We start from the raw sequence: 22,160 nt of genomic DNA, 5'->3' as shown, positions 1-22,160 counted from the left end.
TAGGCTCTGAGCTGTCAGCACAGAGTCTAGCATGGGGCTTGAACTCACAGACCATAAGATCATGACCTGAGCTGAAGTCAGATGCTTCACTGGCTGAGCCACCCAGATGCCCCTCTAGGTAAATGTTTAAAAGCCAACAGCATCACAAAGCAAATCCTAATTTGATCCATTTAATTTCTATCATTAATATTCAAAATACCAATATCCAAGCAAAAACAAGAAATTTCCTATTTTTCTCTGTAGTTAATAAGAGTATATAATTAAACCCCATCCTTGAGGGCTCACTATGGGCCAGACACTTTTTTAAGGTTAAGTGATTTTTTTATTAATTAGTCCACTTGAGTCTCACAACAACCCTGTGTGGTAGACACTATTATTATCCCCATTTACAGATGAGGAAATTGAGGCTCAGAGAGATTAGGCTATTTGTCCTAAAATCATGGAGCCAGGCTTAAAACCCAGTCAGTCTGGCTCAAGATTGTCTGTAGTCTTAATTAATTGGTATACACCAATGAAATAAAAAATTTATTCCAGACACCAATTTGTTTTCATGTACCAAACTGAAATAAGACTTATAGGTATGTATATTTATATATAGAAAAGCTACTATACAATCATATGTAATAATGGCCCTTCATTTTTTTATAGATCACGTAAAGCATGTCCGTATTTATTCACTTATTTAACCCTTTCAGTATGACTGGAGATACTGCTTAGGGCACTAGGAAAGCATATATGTTTTTAAAACTTTGAAATTTGACATTTGGAAAAATTAAAACTGTAGTCATGGGGAAAACAGAATGCCTTGCCCTTCTTTGCCCTTGTCATAGATTAATGTATTTTTGTGTGTGAATTATATATGAAAAGGATGACAGGAGGGTGTTCTGATCTTTTTAGGGCCTATGTTATATACCCATAATCATTTCATATCTATCTATGGGTACACATTCTAATGTATATGTAACAGGTATCATATTTCAGCATCCTTAATCTCTGCTCTGGCCCAAAACTAAAGTCACTTAAGTACTTCACATTCTAGAGAAAGCCCCTAGCAGCTGGAGCTGGCCAGCCCCTTGCAGGGCTTATTAAAAGGCAGCAGAAATGGTCCTACTTCTAAAAAAGTTCTCTCAGGGGTGCCTGGCTGCCTGGCTGCCTGGCTGGCTGGATAGAACACGCAACTCTTGATCTCGGGGCTGTGAGTTCGAGCCCCACGTTGAGTGGAGAGATTACTTCAAAATAAAATCTTAAAAAAAAAAAAAGTTATCTTCTACCATCCTTCCCACTTCACCCCCAAACCTCACCCACCAGTCTAACAGGATATATGAGATGTGCAGGATTGTGGGGAAGGCCAGCCTTTGAGGAAAAGGCAGGTTCTTTCCCCTTACCCAAGTGAGGAGGGTAGGCTGTGCGCATACATGTCAAACATTTAGAGGGACCGCCCACAAGAAGTGGGGCCTGGCATCTCATTTCCCAGCTGGACCCTGGCAGAGCAGCAGGACCATGGGACCCCCCCCCCCTCTGGTGTGGCCACCAGTGGAGCAGCAGAGGACAGGAGGGTATCTGGAAGCTAGGAGTAGAGTGCTCTATGGGAAAGAAGAGGGGCCCTTTGACATGTGTCCTCTGAAATTGGAAGTTCACAGGAACGTGGAGCCAGATGCCCAGCAAAATCTAGAGATTTTGGTGGAATCCAATGTGATGTGCCTGGGAGGAAAATGCAGAGGCCTCAGCCCCTCTAATTCTGCTCAGTCCTCAGGAGGCAGAAGTGGCTCCCAACACTCCTGCTTTGTGAGGGGTTCATTTCCAAGCTCTGGTGCACACAACCTGGAGAAGGGGTTGGTGGTGTGGCCACTGACAAGGCCAAGGGGATGCAGGGCGCATGGCTGTAAGGATGGAGGTGGGGGGAAGGGTGCAGCCCCAAGAAACTATACATCACGCTCTGCAGAGACCATATCAACAGAGACCACCCCAGCAGAAAGGATCTGTCTAGACCCGGGTAATCCTTGTTCTAACAATCCTGTAAAAAGTTCTCACCCACCTCCCTCCCTCCTTTTAGCTTCTAACTCTAGAGGAACGAAGTCTTTGAAGAGAGAAGAAAAGGTGTCTCAGAACCAGCACACGCACATTTACACACAGACACATTCACTCCAAATAACAGAGGGGGAAGGAGGATACACTTTGAATCAAGTTTGAGATTAATCTTTTTTTAAATGAATGGGACTAGGCTTTAAATACCCAAATGAGACTGTACTAATAATTGAAAATGACAGCAAATTAGATGTTGCTAAGGAACTTGCTTCCCAGCAGGAAAGTAGAATTCAACACAACACAGTTGAAAGCAGTGAGTGGGGAAAATAAAAACATTTTACCGTTGGTATAAACCCCAACAAGATGAGACTTCTCAACAAACTAATGACATGTAAATATTATAATTAGATCTTTAGGGAGTCTCCTCCATGTATATGGAATTAGTTGGGATTCCACAATTCTCAATAACCGCCAAAATGATTATTCACAGATTCCTAAATTACTGGGGAAAAATAGATCCAACTTTCGGTAGCTTCTATTCACTGCCGATTCCATTCCCTTACGAAAGATGGTAAATTAAGGCTTTATAAACACAATAGGGAACCAGTGCTCGGTGAAGACAATACCAGGGAAAGGACTACAGTGGTCACCGTAGATTTGAGGCTTGATGATGGGAAAAAAGAAAACCCTGGTGCAATATGTTACTCAGAGATGACTAGGAACCTCCTTTGTAAATATTGAAGGCTGTGGGAGGCATCTTTCTGCCTATAAATTTAAATGCCACGCTTCCTAAAGGTAGGGATGATTCTGAAAAACCTGCCTTGTCCCCACAGAGAGAAGAAAGTGGAAAGTACAGAGACAAACATAACTGGGGACAGGTACATTTATAGTCATTGTAGGCAAGTCCCGAGCTTGTTAAAGTTGTTTAGCAAATACATTTTTGCTACTGAAAGCCAGGGACATACACGTACCGCCGGGAGGCTGAAATTATGGGAGTTCTTTCAATAGCCAGATGAATAAGGCAACAATGCCTTTTGTTTTATGTAACTATTTCTTTGATCTTCTGCTCCAGCTGGTCCAACCACAAGACATTTTTCTTATACATTTTTTTTTAATGTGGGGGATTGGAAAATACTTGATTCCAGCGGTACATCCTGGCTGCCTCCTGGAGTCCTTGCTGGTGGGATTCCAAATGTGAGATGCACTCTCTTTGCTTATGTTATGTTATCTTTAGAGGAATTCCAGAGTCCGGAAGCAATTCCCTTATTCAGGGGAGGAAGATGTAACAGGCTGCAACTGATAGTATTTACATCAAGATGGCAACATTGGCTGAAACACAAGGCAGATTGTGCTCTTTGAAAACAGTTGGATCTCCTCGGTGGCAAGAACCAAGCAGAGCAGAAGGTAAACAGAGAATTGGTTAAAGGGACGGGGGAATCTGATAGAAACAGGAATGAACTCATTTTCTATTTGCTTTCATTACATGCTCCTCGGGCCAGGAGATGCCTCACTTATTCAACAGCTGTTTATCTGCCTGGAATAGACTATCCCTCTCCTCTCTGCCTCATCTTTTCTCCCTTCCTCACCTTAGGCAGTTCTCTTGATTGACACTTCCACCTGGGGGTTTGCAGAAGGGAAATGAGAAGAGATGAAATGTAAAAATCCGTCAACTTTGCAACTCATTAGCAATTAGCAGCTCCGCTAAGGGTTTGAACCAGGCCTTTGGAGGAAGAGTATGGAAACATAAAGGCAGGAAGTCTCTGTCTCTGCTCCTTCTTGACTTATGATGCACCCACATGCTGCCCTCCTCAACGAGCAATGTGCCGCATACCCTGAATTCTGCATAACTTTCAGGGAGCTTCTGTAATCCATCCTCTTTCCTTCCCATCCAAGAAAACATAGAAGAACGTAGAAGAGTAAGACTGACATTATTCTAACTTATAAGACTAATCTTTATCTTGATCCAATGGAATTTTTTTAAAAGAAACATTCATCATTCACAAAATTTACTATCAATTGTTACCAAGAATGTTACACTTCATACAACTGAGGTGTGAGTCAGTCGCTTCTGATTCTGGTGTAACTGGTGACCATAATGTCATCCAGTTCTGTGCCAGTTGGTACCACCTTCATGAAACAGTAGCACCTGCAACCAGGTGTCCCCAGACTAGAGTTGTAAAGGTCCACAATTGTTCAACAGGAAGATGGCTTATGCTTCCGGGACTGGAAAAAATGTTGCCACAAACCAGAACAAACAAAATCCTAAGAAGTGGATGGATTCCATTAAAATTTAACCAAAAAGCAAATGCCATTTTTTCTGATTTCCAAAAGCCAAGGGAAAAACGTCTAAGGCTCCTGCATTTGATAAAATTACACTTCAGAATTCAGACCATAAAGGACACTCAATAACTTTATGATGAAATACTGTCAGCAATACCAGGGGGATGGGGTGGGGGAAGTAACGTATCCAAATATAATACTCGACTAAGTCTACTCCCCCATTACAATATACGCTCCTTGAAGGCAGGGATTTTTGTTTGCTTCGTTCATTTTTGTATCCCTGTCACCCAGAGAAGAGCCTGGAATATACAGGTGTTCAACAAATGTTATTTGTTGAATAAGTAAATCAATCAATCAGACTAAAGCAAACCACAAATTTAAGGGTTGAGAAAAATTATAGGTATGTACCACAAAGTCTGGCAGATATGTATTTGTCTTACTGCATCTACACTGTCAGCGCAGAGCCCCACACGGACTCCATCTCACGAACCGTGAGATCATAACCTGAGCTGAAATGAAGAGTCGGACGCTTAACCAACTGAGCCACCTAGGCACCTCCCTGCCTCATGTTGTAATTGCTATCAAAAAAGTAAGTCCAAAGACCTTGATATTTTAGTACGTTTTCTGGTAGCTTCCAATTATCCCTATGTACTACATACTTTATATGTAAGGGTTTCTTTTTTCTAATTTTCTTAACTCCGGCTTCCCAGGCATTGTCACCTATCCTACTTGTAGCCTAAATTTTCATCAGGAAACAAAGCAACATCTACAAACCCAAGGGGACATAAAAGCCAAACTTAGCTGAACACAGGGATGTTTCCTTTGCTGGACATCTTAAGGAATGAACTTTCAAAGATATTTTCAAAGACACAGAGCATGATGATTGAATGCTATTTTTCTAAAAGGAAAGTCACAAATCAGTACAGTGACATAACAACCATCTGTGTTATATCAGGATTTCAAGCCATTCGAGTTGTCTGACATAAATAAAGTGGCTTGATGAGAGTTCATTTGGTAAGGAGACGGGCAGCCCGAGATGGCTACGCTACACCATAGAGTAAACGTAAAGGCACAAACTCATTTTCAGCTAGTCCCCTAGGCCAGTCAGGTAAAGAGCATTTGTGATCACATATTTTATTTGCTTTTGCAAATGAGTTTTGCGCACATGAATTCTCGCAAATGAGTCTATGGGCCCTAAGGAACTTTCAGATGGTGGCAAACAAAAACGTTAGTTTGTTTTGTTCACATTGTTAATATTGGTGCTGCCTTTACAAGAGCATAATGAAAATAAACTATTACACCTAGGGAGCCTCAGGGAGAGTGAAAATTTAACTCCTGGAAATTATTTGTTTTTATGTGTCCTATGCACCCCAGGATAGGGCTTCCCACCATTTTCTCGCCTTGCAGAAAGCCCTCTTCACATTCTAGAGGAGTGATTTTCTTCCACCAAAACTATCATGATATTAAATACAAAGAGCAACAACAATGGGTCTAACATCCATCGATGCGTGCCTGTTCAACATACAGAAGGAAGTGGAACTCAGAGAATACAATCCAGAAAAGAGCTGCAATTCAATAGGAGCCAAAATCTCAGGGCACACTGGAATGAAGAGACCCAGCCCAGGGTCTCCAAGGACTCCAAATGTAATCCCATACATCTTGCATCATGACCAACAGGGACCAAACATTGCTAATTACTGGGCCTTGATGTCTTTTAGCGGTGGATGAGTGAATATGGTTACCCTACAGTTCATGGCCCTAAGGAAACTGATAATAGCATCCATCCATTCATTTAACTGTAACAATAACAGGAACATAATAGCATATCACATGGATAATGTCATATAATGCTCACCTTCTCAAGTAATTAAATGGCTGTTAGTATCCCTATTTTATGGTTGAGGAAACTAAAGCTTACAGACATAGTCATCTCTCCAAGATCAAACAGCCAGTAAGTGGCCCAGCAGGGATTCAGATTATAGAAGGCTAGCCCTAGGGACCCCACACTTCACCAACACACCTCAGTGCAAGGTACTAAGTACCTAATGTGTAGGAAGCATGGAGGTTGGCTTCTGTTTCCTCATTTGAAACTGAGGGAAATAAGACAACCATACAATGCTGAGAAGATCACATGATGTCATCTGGAAAGCACCTGGGCCAATGCCTAGCACCTAACAGGTACTCAGTACAGTTGGATCCCTTTCTCCAGGCAAAAAGGAATGAATAGTGAATCATCACTTCCCTGCAGGGTTGGGAATAGGTCTGAAGACAAAACAACACTCTTCTGTATAAATCCATACACCTCTCAGACAGGACTCATGGAAAATAATTTTAATCCTTCATGTTCCTGGAAATCATTTTAAAGTAAAATACTCATATCTCATTCCCTGTGAAAGAAGTTAGAATTTGGTGCAACTCCTGTCCTTGTCAGTGACACCAGGCCATACTGTGCTAATGTTTTCCCCAGCTGTGGGAGCCATGTTATAATCAGACAACATCCTACTGAGGCATTCATGCACATCTAAAAAACCCGCCAAGCCCAAAAATTGAAAAGGAGAAACCTTTTCCAAATCAATTTCCCCTTTTGTCTTTCTTTCAATTCTCAGGCTCCCTTCCTTTCAGCCATTGAGCTGAACTTCAGGTAGAGAGAAACATTTGGCATGAAAATGATTCTTCCATAAAGCCTGACATCTTTTAAATACTTCCAAGAACTATGCATTTCAAATACACCGAGACTTCTGTAGAGAGAATAACTTTTTAAAAACCCAATCATTTAATTCTTCTGCTCTTGTTTTCAACCTGTGTATAATATCATCTATGTCAGATGGAAGTTGCTAAATAGATAGAAAAAAAAGAAAAAAAAGAAAAAGAAAAAGAAAAAGAGGCATGGCCTCCTGAGCAGAGAAAGATATTTAGATTCTCCAGAAGAAGCACTCTTGAAAATCCTAATGTGACCTTCCTCAGAAACCATTGCAGTCATCTGGGAAATGACCCCAGCACAACAAATATTTGGTTTTGTTCTACTTTTCAATTTACCGCTCCATTTCAGAGAAATTAAAGCATCAACAACTGGTGTTTATGCAGGAGTCACAAAGTACCCAAACAGCCACATATATCTCAGTTTCATTCAAAACCTGGGAAAGCAAATCAATGGAGGATAATGGAATGGGATACAATTAGCTCAGTAGGGGAGAAAACATATTTGCCTTCTAAGGTGCGTCTCCTAAAAAGGCAGAGAAGGGAAAAAAAATTAAAGCTTGGGCCCACATCACAACAAAGCCCACAATTCATCAAGGTGACCATCTGCCAGCAAAACTGATGAGGAAAATAGAACTAAGGATAAAAACTTGCCGCCCCCCACCGTTAAGTTTTCTTCCCTGTTAAGAAAGCAGAACTTTTCCCTTTCATTCTTCCTCCACCTTCTATTTGTGATGTTTCCAATTAAGATTCACCTATCTAAAAATAGGTAGTGTGGCGCTCATAACTCCTGTTAGTAATGTATTCCTTTTAGCTACATTCTGAAACCAAGCAGGATCCATAAATCATGACTTTTCTCCCATGAAATGAGAAATGCTAGGGTCACCTGAAATTTCTAGGAAGGTGGAGAAGTGGAGCCACCCCAGTTATACTTCTGCAAGTTGCAATAATTGCAAATGCCTCCTAGGAAAGACACAGCATCGGTAATCCTCCAGCTCAAACAAAAGCTAAGTCGCCACAGGTTCCTGAGGTCGGGAAACCCCCGTGTGGACAGTCATGGGTGCGGGAGGTAAGCGCAGGGTGGCATCGGCTCTACCAGTATCTGCCAAACAGTTCTACTGGAGGTCTGGAGCCTGCCTGTGTCTCTGATCTGTCCCCCTCCTTCCTTTTCTTTGCAAACCTAGGGGACTCCTGCAGAGTCATGTAGCGCAAGAGGAAACAGAAGACCTCCCAAGAAGTGAGATGCTGGCTTGGAAGTCACATCCATTCCATACTATGTATCTATTCAACATCTTCAAGGGCTTGGCATTTCAGTCCCAGAAAGTTGTGTTGACATGTGGTATCTGGGGCTGTGGGTGGGGGAAGAGGAGGATGGCAAAATAGCCCTCCTCTGCTTTGGTGAGAAGAGGAGGTTAGAATCATCGCCAGTCCATGCTGAATGAGAGGACTCTCTCTCTCTCTCTGATGGAGCAGAGTAGAATATTCGCAAGCTCACCCAAATTGAATGTGCCTGCTGGGCTGGTGATTGCACTTTTCAAATATGCCAGTCCCCATTTGGGGCTGTTTTGTTTTAGAGTCTCTGTGTAGCTGTGTACTTACGCTCACAGCAAACGAATCACAAAGGATGCGATTCTGTTAAATCAAAAAATCAAGAAATAAATAGTTTGGCGACTAGAAAAAGCCAGAGAGGGACAAATCCCTGGCAGTTGTTTTTCAAGCTTCAGCGCAGCTGTGTTTATTTCCCTCCATCATCTATCCCACAAGGGGCAGGCCTCAGGCAGGACAGGAAGAACACAGGACCTGGCAGGCCGGGCAAAATTGCTACACAGTTTGGGACATGGCTCTACCTCGCCAGGGCCAGGTACATGTTCCAGGCACCCTGTGACATGGCTTAGCCTTGAAGTCAGACTGGCTGGTTTAAGTCCTGGCTCCATAAAGCCTTAAGTGAACCGAACACATACAAGAACTGTGCATTTCAAATATGCTGAGAATTCTGTAAAGAGAATGACTTTTTAAAATGCCAAGTCTTAGTTCTGTGACTGCTATTTTCGACCTGTGTATGATATCACCTATATCACATGGCAGTGCTACAGACATGGCTTCTTGAGCAACGATGGAGAGTGTCTTTAAGAGAAGTACACTTGAGGGGGGCCTGGGTGGCTCAGTTGGTTGAGTTTCCGACCTTGGCTCAGGTCATGATCTCAGTTTGTGAGTTCGAGCCCCTCATCGGGCTCTGTGCTGACAGCTTAGAGCCTGGAGCCTGTTTCAGATTCTGTGTCTCCCTCTCTATGCCCCTCCCCTGCTCATGCTGTCTCTGTCTCTCAAATATAAAATAAAACATTTTGGGGCACCTGGGTGGCTCAGTCGGTTAAGCGTCCGACTTCGGCTCAGGTCATGACCTCGTGGTTCGTGAGTTCGAGCCCCGCGTCGGGCTCTGTGCTGACGGCTCAGAGCCTGAAGCCTGTTTCAGATTCTGTGTCTCCCTCTCTCTGACCCTCCCCCGTTCATGCTCTGTCTCTCTCTGTCTCAAAAATAAATAAACGTTAAAAAAAATTTTTTTTAATAAAATAAAACATTTTAAAAAATTTTAAAAAAGAGAGAGAGAAGTACACTTGAGAGTCCTGTAAGCAACCTTATTCAGAATCTATTCTGGTCATCCGGGAAACAAACCCAGGCCTACAATATTTGCTTTTTTCTTCCTACTCTTCAACTGATTGCTCAATTTCAGGGAAGTTAAAGCATCCACGGCTGGTGCTTATGCAAGTAACATGATCAGCTGTGTCACCTTTAGCAGATTTCTTAAGGTCTCTGAACCTCAGTCTTCTCATCTTCAAAATGAGCACAATAATGGCACCTATCCCAAAGGTTTTTTGTGAGGTTAAATGAGCAAACATAAGCAAAGTGTTGAGCACAGTGTCCAGCACATGGCAGGAATTTTACTGAAAGAAGCAAAAACTACCCGAATATGCCAACTGAGTGGTATCTACAGTGAACACTCTTACCACCATCAGCCATTCAGGGATTGAGCCAACACAGTCCAGATGCAACCCGCACCCTCTAATCTTAGCTGAAACTCACTGGCCTGGGAAGGCCTTGGAGAGGGCCAATGTTTCAACTGAAGAAGCGAGCTGCATGCAGGAGTTACATGAAACTGAAAAGTGTACACACACACACACACACACACTCACACACACACACACACACACATACACACATATATTTTTGAAAAGCTCCTTTAACCCAGCCCACCATGGAGCCTGAAATTCCCTGATTTATTCACTCCTTAAGGTCCTTTATTCATTTTAAATGAGCTTAACGAATGATTACACAGATTCGAGGAACACCAGCTACTTAACACATGATAATAATAATCACATCTACTATAGATGCAACCCCAGCTTACACCAGCCAGCACCTGGGCCCTGTAATCACTGGTAATCCCCCCAACCAACAAGGTGGGTAAATATCGTGCCCGTTTTAAGGTAATAGCACCGAGACGCAGAGAGACTAGGTCAGCGCTCATGGCCCCCGAGCATATTTGGTGGAGCAGGAGTTCAAACCCAGTTCCCTCTAGCTCCAAAGTCTATCCGTTCTTCCACATGTGCTGCCACACCTGTGCTCTCATGAGGAGGACTTCTACAGACAGTACACTAGACCCAGTGTGGCGGAGCTGTTCGAGAGGGTCTTGAAGAAATAAAATTGAACACAACCTCGGTATATGGCAGCCAACCTCCTTCGCCTCCAGTGAAGCCTGACTCCTGGCCTCTATCCCATGTGTCCCCTCCCATAGGGTGGCAGGGTTGGGCAATGAAAACAAGAGAATACATCAGGAGTGATGGTATGTCCCTTCTGAGGCTACGTCACAAAAGGCATGGTAGATTCTACCTTGCTTTCCTTTGGGCCACTTGATTTGGGGGAAGCCAGCTGCCCCATCTTGAGGACACTTGGCAGCCTAGCGGAGGGACCCATGTTGTAAGAAACTTTGGCATCCAGCCAACAGCCACGTGCATGACCGTATTGGAAATAGATCTTCCAGCCCTAAGCTTTCCTTGGTCAATACTTTGACTCCAGCTTCATGACAGGCCCTGATCCACAACCACCCAGCTAAGCTCCCTCTAATTCCTGGCCCTCAAAAACTTTGTGAGATAGTAAATTGTTGTTTTAAGCTGCTCAATTTGGGGGTCATTTGTTATACGGCAATAAATAACCAATACAGTGTAAAAAAATCAGACAATTTCAGGGCCTAAAGAGAGTCTTGGCCAAGGGGAATGGAGAAGGGTATTAACCAAAAGGTAATACAAAGATTTGGAACATGCGGGTAGACAAAAAGGAGAGACCAGGTGAAGTGAGAAAAATTAGAATAATATTAGCAAGCACTTATGCAGCATTTCCTGTATGGTGTTCTAAGTACTGTTAATATATTAGCTCACTTAATCCTTTTAACAACCCTAAAAAGCAGTAGTAGAGTTACCCCCTGTATCCCAGATATGGAAACTGAGGCATAAAAGACAAATCATTTGTAGGAGTCACTCAGCTGGCAAGTGTTTAAAGCCAGAATTCACCCCAGGCTTCTGCACTCTTAAGCACACCACACACTGCCTCCCACGTTGAAAGAAAAACCAGAGAAAGCAACCAAGGCCCTCCAAGTGGGCCAGGAGTCTGAGTAAACCCCAGGCTTTTGGTGTAGACTCTTTGATTATTGTTTTGAGAGAGATAAGAATAAAGTACACTGTATGGCAATGTTCCATTGATTTCATTGAATCTTCAAAACACTCCCAGGAGAAAGGCAGAAGAGATAGTATTATCCCCAACTCACAGAGGAGAAAACTAAGGCTGCGAGATGGACTGAAGTGGTTCCCTGAATTCATTTGAAGTCAAATGAGTTTTCTTGGCAGGTCAGGGAATTTTCCAGCTTGAAGCAAATTCTGACCGTTTTGAATCTCCCTTGTTTACCTCACCCTCTGACATTGCATTTACCTATTTACATTTCAGATTCCATGGACTAAAAATAAATAAATAATAAATAAAAGAGGACGTAGCCCCTTGAGAAGGACGGAAGGTTCATGTACTCCCTTAATTTCAACCAGAAGAAAGTACATCCATAACAAAACACAATCACAATAATATTCAAAATCAATTTAAGCAAACAAGAGTGGCATAATTAAAGTCAGAGCTCGGGGCCTCTTTCCAAGAGAGTAAGATGGATTGACATAACTCCCACCCCCCACACACCAAAAATATAATTAAATATGCATGCATACTGTTGAGGAATAATCGTTATAATAGCCCTCAAAGAAAAATGCTTTTATTTCTAGTCAATTGAAAAAAAATGTATTGCTGATTCTTCTTCCCCAATAATCTAGCAATTGTGAAAGCTACAGAAATGCAGCAAAGCTAATGCCAAGGTTAAAATATGAAGGTGCCAATGACAGAAAGCTGGATAGTTTCGGACAAACCTAACAGCTACCATATCACAGTCATAATTTTCTCTTCCTCCACATGCCATCTGCCCCCCACGCACTTCCATTTTCTCTGAACAGTCTGCACGCACATCGCACCATCTAATCGAGGGGTACTTCTTTTTCTGTTTATCCAGGAATTTCTTCTATTTGGGTTGGGGAGAACAGGGGGTGATTCGCATTCTCTCACACAGGATTTTAGAAACAGTGCCCTCTCAATCCAGGGCGTTCATTCTCAGGTCTTCTATGGAGAAGTATTTGCACTAATGAATGTTTTCCTCTGCTATTATTGGTGAGGCAATTAGGCCTTCCCGACACTCGTGGCCACTCGGCTCAGGCATGTCTGCAGGCAGTGGTGGACCTCTGGGTAATCAATCATGTTTCTCAGCAGCGCTGTCAATCAGAGACTCGCCTGAGTGGCACCCATTGACGGTTCTCAGCGTGCCGACACCTTCCCTGCTCCCTCTCCTCTTTCGGGTTCATGGTAATGCACACTTTGAGCCTGCTGTTTTTTCATCATAGACTGGAATTTTTTCATTTTCTCTGCTTGTGTTGATTCTTTCCCCCTGCTTTATCCTTTCAAGACTATCACAGAAAATACAGTATTCAACACGAATCCCCCGGAGGGCCTCTTGGCCATGGTTTCAATATCTATTATTCTGCATTTCAGTTCTCTTCCCTCCCTAAACCCTCAGCACCTCACACTACATCGTGCCAATCCCTACAACAACCCCAACCATCGGTACTCCATCTCTGTCTGTATCTCTCACCATATATTTGCCTGCTCAGGGTCCAGAAAGCCTTAACTAATTATTAAGGGGAATTGAATTGCTCTCCACCTGTCAGAACGGCCCCTAATTTTTATCACCGGACTAATTTGCTGGGACATCTCATGCTGGATTTTTCAGGACCACGTCAATTTTAACTAATCTGCTTCTCAGACTGGAGGTTCCAAGCTTCGGGTTGGAAAATCAGATTGTAGCATGCTGCCAGAAGCCACTCTAAGGAGCTTATTTTAAGTTATTATTGTGTTGACATCTTTTTCCTTTGCTCTCAGAAAGCCATCAGCACTAGAAAAATGCCTATTTCAATTAGAAATTGCATCTTTATTTTTTGTAAACTGAAAGGAAACCTAACTTACTTCATGGCAAACTGGAGACAATGGGCCAGGCCCACCTGGGATTCGTTACCACCTGTGCCCCACACCCACACGCACCATAACCCGAGCTTGAGCCCCAGCACTCCATGGGTTTGTGTGTACGCTCGCACATACACACATATATAAACACACACACACACACACACACACACACACACACACACAAATAGCTAGCCCTTAGCTATCCTCAAACTCATATTCAGAGAAGCCACAGCAGCAATGACATAAAAGGCATTAAGGAATGATTCTTTTCTCTCTACTTTCCACAGGTCCTGGGTTTGTGCTTTCCAGATCTAACCTCTCCTGATAGGCATCTTCCTCACTCTGGCAACTTACAAGAAGCACCAAGGCAACTGACGATCTGTATCTGTATTGTGGCAGCTTCCCACACACACAAATGGGACTATGATTGCTTTCTATGAAATCTTTCCCTAAAGAAGGATGTCGCTCTGCCCAGAAAGCTTTGGTATAGGCAACAGTCTTTAAATGGGGAACTGAAGTCGTTTTCATCTAAGGATTACTTCTTGCGACATTTGAGCTACAGTATTTGTTAAGGTGGCAGCATGGTATTAACATAGCTAAAGAGCTAAACAATAATAGTTCAACTGGAAACTGAAGACAGACTGTGACAAAAGGGAAGGGGGAAGACGTAATAATAATAAGTGACACGATCACAAATCGTGTGCCAGGGCCTGTGCTAAACACAACACGTGCCTTCTCTTCAGTAATCCTTACTACAACCCTGGGAGATGGGTCGTATTTGGAGACTCACTTTCTAGATGATGAAACAGGCACAGTGAGGTTGATTACCCAGCCAGGAAGCAGTGGAGTCAGGACTTGAACCCCAGACTGTCTGGCTCCAGTGCTCTAATCATTTTGTTGTTTTTAATCTCTTTGTTGTTAGAGGTAGTCAATCTGGACTCAGCACTGTCCCGGGAGAGGGTTATAATGCCCCTGGATTCCAGACTCTCTTAAACACCGTTTGGTTTGACTCTATATCCACCAAATAACATTCAGGTTAGCATTTAGCCTCTCTGGAGTCATGACAACAGGGAGTTTTGTGAGTCATATGAGAGTAGTTTCTCCCTGTATAATGATGAATTGGCGGTTTCCTGCCAACCTCAGCCTCTTGAACATCAGGGCCCTTGAAACTAAGCACCCCCTAGCCCTGCAAACAGGGGTCAGATCTTGGAATGTTTCAGCTCCATCCAGAGACTTCTCTGTGTAAAATCTCCACCATTTCCAGCTGCAGGTCTTGCAAGTCTGTGTCCTGTTGCAATAGCGTTTGAATGGAGCAGACCCAGGCTCCCACCACCCTCCAACCTCTTTTCCGTTCATACATAACCTTTGGAATCATCTTCTCAGCCACCCTCTGCCTCTGGAACCAGCCAACACCATCTTTTGAGCATAGCCTGTTTATCGCCCACCAATGCTGAGCTCCCAATTTGGTCAGAATTATTCCACCGAGGTGGAGGCCACCATCAACAGCCTGGTCGGCATGCATCTGCTGGCCTCCTGCACCTACCTCTCTCTGGGCTTCTATTTCCACCATGCTCGTGTGGCTCTGAAAGGCACAGAGCACTTCTTCCCCAAGTTGGCCAAGGAGAAGCACGAAGATGCCCAGCACCTCTTCAAGAGGCAAAACAACACAGCAGGCTGGCCCTCTTCCAGGACACACAGAAGCCATCCCAGGGTGAGTGGGTTAAACCCTGGGTGCCATGGAAGCTGCCATGGTTCTGGAGAAGAACCTGAAACAGGCCCTCTGGATCTCATGCCCAGGTTCTGCCAACACAGACCCCCAGCTCTGTGACTTCCTAGAGAACCACTCCCTAGATGAGCAGGTGAAACTCAGCAAGAAGATGGCAACCACCTGGCTAACTCCACAGGCTGGGCCACATAGGTATCTCTTCCAAAACTTCATTCTTTGAGAGGCCCTCTGGCATCCCCTGGTGCCAAGGCTTCTGCCTGAGTCCCTTCCTGCAGGCACTAGGCAGCTTTTTAACCACCCTGGAGCCTTCTCCTGAGGAGTGGACCCAATGGAAACAATAAGCTTTTTGCAGGAAAAAAAAATGTCCACCATTTCCAACCACCAATTTTTACTTTTGTTTTCCATAGACACAGCAACTCAATTTTACTCTTTAGCTAAGGGAAGGTGGCGAATGTAAACTCTTGTTAGTGCTTTGAGAACCTCACCCTCCATCATTTTCACTACATGTTCTTTGCCTCTTCTCTCCATGTCAATATATTTTCCTTAAAACACAAACACTCCCCATTATCAATGCTCTTTGAAAGTGTTTGACTCATATATACCAATTCTATCAGTGTCACCACAATATCAGCTTGCTTTGTTCAGTTTCTGGAATCTACCAAGAAGAAATTAGTAACATTTGAGATAGATCCTTGATCACTATGCTAATAAAACCCTTTATATATACATATACATATATATATACACACACACATATATACATATATGTACATACATATATTTTAACATATATCATCTATGCATAAAATACATATTTATCCATCTGTTTTGTCTTTAAAAAAAGGCTCTGCCAAGCACTGAGTTTTTATCATGTCCTGGGGAGTTCATGCCCTAATGACCTGTCCCACCCACCCCCCCTTCTGAGGACCCATGTATGACATGGTTCCCCTGGGGACAATCTGTGAAACAAGAGGAGCAAATCTTAAGTCTCACAATCACTCGTCAGACCCTAATGTGAAAAAGTGAGCTCAGCCCATCAGAGTCCCCTCTTAGCAATTTGGGAAACAATGGGAGATGGGGCTAGTGAGTGATGGTGCTGAGGGTAAAAATGGGGCAGGAGGTCGGGCTTGGGCCAGGACAAGCCTTATGTATGCTGACATTGTGAGGGGGTAGAAAGTCACATGAAGCTAAAGGCGGTCAAGAAACTGCTTGAGGGGTGGGGCGGGGGGACCTGGGTGTCTCAAGTCGGTTAAGTGTCTGACTTTTGATTTGGGTTCAGGTCAGGATCTCAGGGTTCAGGAGATAGAACCCCACATCAGGATCTATACTGACAGTGTGGAGCCTGCTTAGGTTTCTCTCTCCCTTTCTATCTCTGTCCCTCCCTTACTCTCTCTCTCTCTCTCTCTTCCTCTCTCTCTCTCTCAAAAATAAAATAAATAAATAAATAATTTTTTTAAAGCTGCTTGGAACAAAGGAAATAAAAATGAAGTAGACAAGGGCATTTGGGTGGCTCAGTCAGTTAAGCCTCTGACTCTTGATTTCAGCTCAGGTCATGATCCTAGGGTGGTGGGATTAAGTCCCACATCAGGCTCCGCACTGAGTGAGGAGGCTGCTTGGGATTGTCTCTCTTTCCCTCTCTCCCACTCACTCTCTCTCTCAAAATAAATAAATAAACATTTTAAAAAATGGAGGAGACACATGTGGAAAAGCATGTGCCAAGTGGTTCTGGTTTTTAGGATCATAAACATGGTGGAGAAAGAACAAAAGGTGTCTGGGTCTTGGGAGGAGGAAGGGAAGAGCACTAAAGCAACAAAGGAAGTTATACATGAGCCAACAACTGATCCAATCATGGGTGTGATGTGGGGTCCTTTCTTTGACTTTGCTTTAAGCCCCTGTGTGTTATATTCCTTAACGAAAAAAAAAAAAGAGGAAAAGGATAAAGCAAACACTGATACTCTCTAAAACACACAAAATGTCTGAAATTCTCACCAAGGAAAATTTGCCCCACAGGACAGTCAAGCTTCTCAACTACTCACAAGTAAAATAAGAAAGAATCTCTCCTATCGGGTATGGATTTACATTTTGTTCTGAAGACAAGGTTCATGTAGCCGATCACACACCAAAGGAAAGGCAGCAGTGTGATGGTCTACGAGCTTTATTAATGTGAGCAGAATATCCTAACATCCACTCCATTTTCCTACACACGGCCTGCAGTCAACAGGTGACATCATTACTGGTCTCAAACATCCTGTCACTGCTACTTAGCACAATGCATTATGCATGGTCCTAACCCCAATCCTGAGGTTCTCCAACTTTATCCCCACCCTAATCTGGGATTAGGTAAGAAAGTCTTCCATAAGCCCTCCAATTTATAGCGAATTTCCCTTTCCATGTAAAGCAAACACATGTATTTTTTATTAACGCCGCTTACATGAACCCTTGTACCAATCCTGCTGAATCTTCTACTTTCACTGGGGAAACTGAACATTGAAGGAGATTACTGACAAGTCAAATCAAAAGTAAAATTAAAACACACTTTCCGGTGTGCCCGGGTGGCTCAGTTGGTTAAGTGTCCAAGTTCAACTCAGGTTATGATCTCATGGCTCGTAGGTTCAAGCCCTTCGTGGGGCTCTGTGCTGACAGCTCAGAGCCTGGAGCCTCCTTCCAGTTCTGTGTCTCCCTCTCTGTCTGCCCCCTCCCATTCACGCTCTGTCTCTGTCTCTCAAAAATACACATTAAAAAAAATTTTTAAACACATTTTCTAGACCCTACAGAGTATATAAAAACGGCACCTTGTCTTGGTAAAGCAGCAAAGACAATGGTGAAAATGTAGCACTTGGCCTGTGACCTGCAGGACTCATTATTTTACAATTATACCTGCATGTCAAACATCAGTGTTGGCATTGAAACCCTACAAAGTTGGTGAGTATTTAAAATGGCTTGTGCCTGCCATTTTAGCCAAGGTAAAGTGAAGACAAGACAGGTCTATTTAGCACAGTGTGTGTTTTCCCTAATTCGCCAGCAACAAGTCACAGAAAAGAGTTACACAGGTACTTACTATTTATAACCCATGGCCACATCCACAAAATACTTTCTTCTCTGTCGATAGACATTGTCCTTAAATCCCTTAAACAAAAAGAGATTAAGTTATTTAACAAAGTACCAAAAAGTAGCTGCAGAAGGCCTAAAAGAAAATCACTGGGGTGTTTCTTGAGTGTTCAATTCAAATGTAAATCCGATCCTTGGATGACCATCTTGATGACACAGGCAGAAGCGAATTGTGCTTACAGTAAAACCTCATTAAATTTGGGTTGTACTAATTTGGGATGCGCGGGAATTCAGGCTAAAGTGAATGACACCCTTTGGTGTTCAAGTATCATTTACATGTAATTGATGTTAATCACAAGTCAATCTTACCCTGTTCATTAAAACAGGTCCCTCTAACAGGTTACGCAGTAAGTTAACCTAAATGTAATTTTGTGTAAATAACCAATAAATGCACATTTATTAAAAATCCTATCATTCAGAATAATCACGGAATCCCCAAATCAGCATGAATTAAAGAGGTTTTGCTGTTTTTTTTAGGAGGATAGCCACACAATGCAAAATCGATCATAAGGGATTCATGCACAGCATAGCAAGTTGGTTCCATTCCACGGTGACTTCCCGTGATGCTCTTTAGTCGTTAGCAACTGCAGGACTTTTATTCATCATCATGCACCTGGGAAATTAAACATCCTGTCTGCCACTGTTCTGTCAGGCGGACTACTACTGAGAGGAACCTCCTGGTTTACTCAAGAATCTCTCCTCTTGTCAACAGACTTTCCATTCTCCTTTCCTTCAGGTACTTTCAATCAATTCTTTCTGGGGCTGTTTCTTCAAACTGCTGGAAACCCAGAAGGAGTTGTTTCAATTTAACTTCTTATGCCTGCAACCCCTGCAACCTTAAAAGGTAGCCAGGAAGCAGTGACCACTCTGAGAATGGAGGCCAGGCAAGATGGGCCGCTGGGATCCCTGGCTCTGAGGGGAGAGCTGGGAGAGGCCCACAAAGGCCTAGACTACCCCTGCTGTGGTTAGCATGCTTCTGCAAAGGTGGGCTGGTCAGAGGAACCTCAAACTCAGAGAAAATCATTCTGTTCTCTTGTATGGTTGGAGGAGAACTGGCCTTCAGGACTGTCTGCTGGGCTGAAGTAAAGAACTTCCACTGCCAACAGCCCTTCTCTCAGAAGAGCACTCCTAATAGCAGGAGACAGAGAGAGTATCTGAGATCACCCAAACACGCTGCAGAAATGAAGTACCCGCACCAGAGAAGCTGGTGCTGTCTTTCTTCTGCTATGAATTGGGAATTTTCAAACCAGTATTCACAGGCAGGCTTATGAAAACTTATAATGTGCACACGCAAAATGACGTGACCGTAGCTACCACATTCACAAATGCGTCTGTGACCTGAAAATGGGTCTCCTGCTTTCGACGAGAAAGTAGAAGTTTCAACTCCCTAGTGATACCAAGCAGCCCAAGATGCTAAAACTGACGAGTTCCAAGCACCTTTATTACTCAAGAGGAAAGAAGGCCTGACAAAGGAAAAAGAGTCACGTGAAAAGCACAGCACCTGTTCCCCAGCTCCTGCCAAACCAGACACCATCCTGCAAGCATCGTTGTCTGCTGGGCTTCCCAAAGATTCTCGACTGCCTCTCCTTGGCAAACACCTGCACCTTTTCCCAGGCATGCAAGAGAGTGATTTACTCATCATGCCTCATTAGCCTCGGATGGCAGTGGTTACGAAAACACCAGTGGTGATCCAGAGCTTCTAGGCTGGAGCTGTGGACTAGCAAAATAAAAGAGACCCCAGCTACACCAGTGATTACAGGGACAAAGAATTCCTTGGCCATCTATTCTGGACTGAAGGCAGGGATAAGTTACCAGATAAAATAGAGGGCACCCTTGTAATATTTGGAGCATACTCATACCAGGAAATTATTCCTCATTTACCTGAAATTCAAATTTAACTGGGCATCCTATATATTTATTTGTTAAAGCTGGCAACCCTAGTCCCCAGCGAATATCTGTCGCATACCCATCCTTCCTCTCTCCATTTAAATCAAGGAGAACTAAAGACCCAGCCAGTACCCTAAAGAGCTCAGCCAAGTGTGCGTTGGCACTCAAGCAGCTCTCCCAAATCGTTCAACGCTGGTGAAATATTAGAATCCCCTGGGGAGCTTTAAATAATACTCCAGGGCGCCCAGGTGGCTCTGTCAGTTAAGCATCTGACTCTTGATTTCACCTCAGGTTATGATCTCATGGTTGGTGAGATCAAACCTCACCTTGGGCCCCATGCTCAGCCAGGAGCCTGCTTGGGATTCTCTGTCTCCCTCTCTCCTTCTGTCCCTCCCCTGCTCATGCACACATTCTCTCTCTCTCTGTCTCTCTGTTTCTCTGTCTCTCTCTCAAAATAAATAAACATTTAAAAGAAAAATAAATAAACAAATAATACTCCAAACCTAGATGCATTCCCAGAGGTTCTGATTTCAGCACTCTGAGGTGAGACTGGCCTCAGTAGTTTTTTAATTCTCCACAGATTATTTGAATGGAAAGCTAAGGTTGACAATTGTTGAGCTACAACATTCGTTCTCAAAACACTAGAGCTCATCAGGATCTCCTGCAAATCCTCTCAAATGCAGATTCTAGGGTCCATCTTGAAAGTTCTGATTCAGGGGGCTGAGCTCCAAGGAATTGCATTTTTAATAAGCACTTTATGGTGGGCCATGAATCACACTTTGAGAGACCCTCCCAGTCCAGATCCTTGCTACTCAAAGTGTAGCAGACCCCCAGTGAAAGCCTCAGCTGGGACCTCACCAGACACGTAGAATCCCAGAACTCCCATCTGCACTTTGGAAAGACCCTCCAGGTGATTTGTTTGTCCATTAAAGTTTGAGAGACACTGACCTAGATAGATATTTAACCCTTTCTAGGTAGCCTCAGCAACCTGACTCTCCCATCCCAGCTCCTTCCAAGCCAACCGAGAGCAAGAGTGCCATCCTAACACGATAATCCCTGTCTTGAAACTGAGATTATTCCCAGGCACCCAAAGTCCTTAGACAACGTTCTCCGTGCTCATCAAATAATAACCTACGAAAAACACCAATTTACCAATACCAGATTTTGCATAACGAACATTTGGCGTGCTTATAAAAGGAATACATGTGATTAAAAAAAAAAAAAATGACGAGTGAGATAGTAGATTGCTAAGTACTTGCAATTATTTCAACTGGCTGCACAGAAAATAAGAGAAGGTATCATAAAGTAGGTATAATTAGGAATAACAGAACAGAATTAAACACAGAAAAATTCACACTGAGTATCGGAATAAATTTTTTTTTCAAAGCAAGGTCAGTGGTTCCTGTGGTTGCTCCACTAACAAAGCTGACCCCTTTTCTCCAGGTCGAGTAATTTAAAAACTAGACTAAGGGGAACATTTGGAAATACGAGGTTAGCAAAAATTCATTTACTATCCAGGCACTGATCTGGATGATACAGCATTTCCATCCCTGGGATTAAGCATTTACTCTTGCCAAAATGCTTTCCAGTTGTTTTATTAAGTAGGCTTTTCAAACGCCCCTTGGAGGTCAATAAGAATTTTATTTCCACTTTTTACATAAAGAATTTGAGGTGCAAAAATAGAGGGACTCGCCCAAGGTCATCCTGCAAGTTAACAGCTGGTATCCGGAAAGTCCCATTACTGCTAAACTCTTAAATCAGGCGTCTGTGCTAATTCTGACTCTTCTGGAAGTGGGAAAGGGGAAGATAACAAATGGATGATTATTAAAGGCACTTT

General features: G+C 43.2%; 1 protein-coding gene across 2 annotated transcripts in view; it reads right to left on the bottom strand.

The window, feature by feature from the left end:
* Positions 1–22,160, bottom strand: part of TPH2 (tryptophan hydroxylase 2) — a 105,290-nt gene that overhangs the window by 76,112 nt on the left and 7,018 nt on the right. For both annotated transcript variants that reach the window (XM_078449166.1, XM_078449167.1), the window contains exon 5: positions 18,387–18,454. In XM_078449166.1, coding sequence (XP_078305292.1) covers positions 18,387–18,454 — 68 coding nt within the window. The remainder of the gene's footprint in view (positions 1–18,386; positions 18,455–22,160) is intronic.

The sequence above is a fragment of the Panthera onca genome, chromosome B4, assembly GCF_046562875.1.
Source record: "Panthera onca isolate mPanOnc1 chromosome B4, mPanOnc1 haplotype 2, whole genome shotgun sequence".
Taxonomy (NCBI): Eukaryota; Metazoa; Chordata; class Mammalia; order Carnivora; family Felidae; genus Panthera; species Panthera onca.
This window is presented reverse-complemented; position numbering and strand designations above follow the sequence as displayed.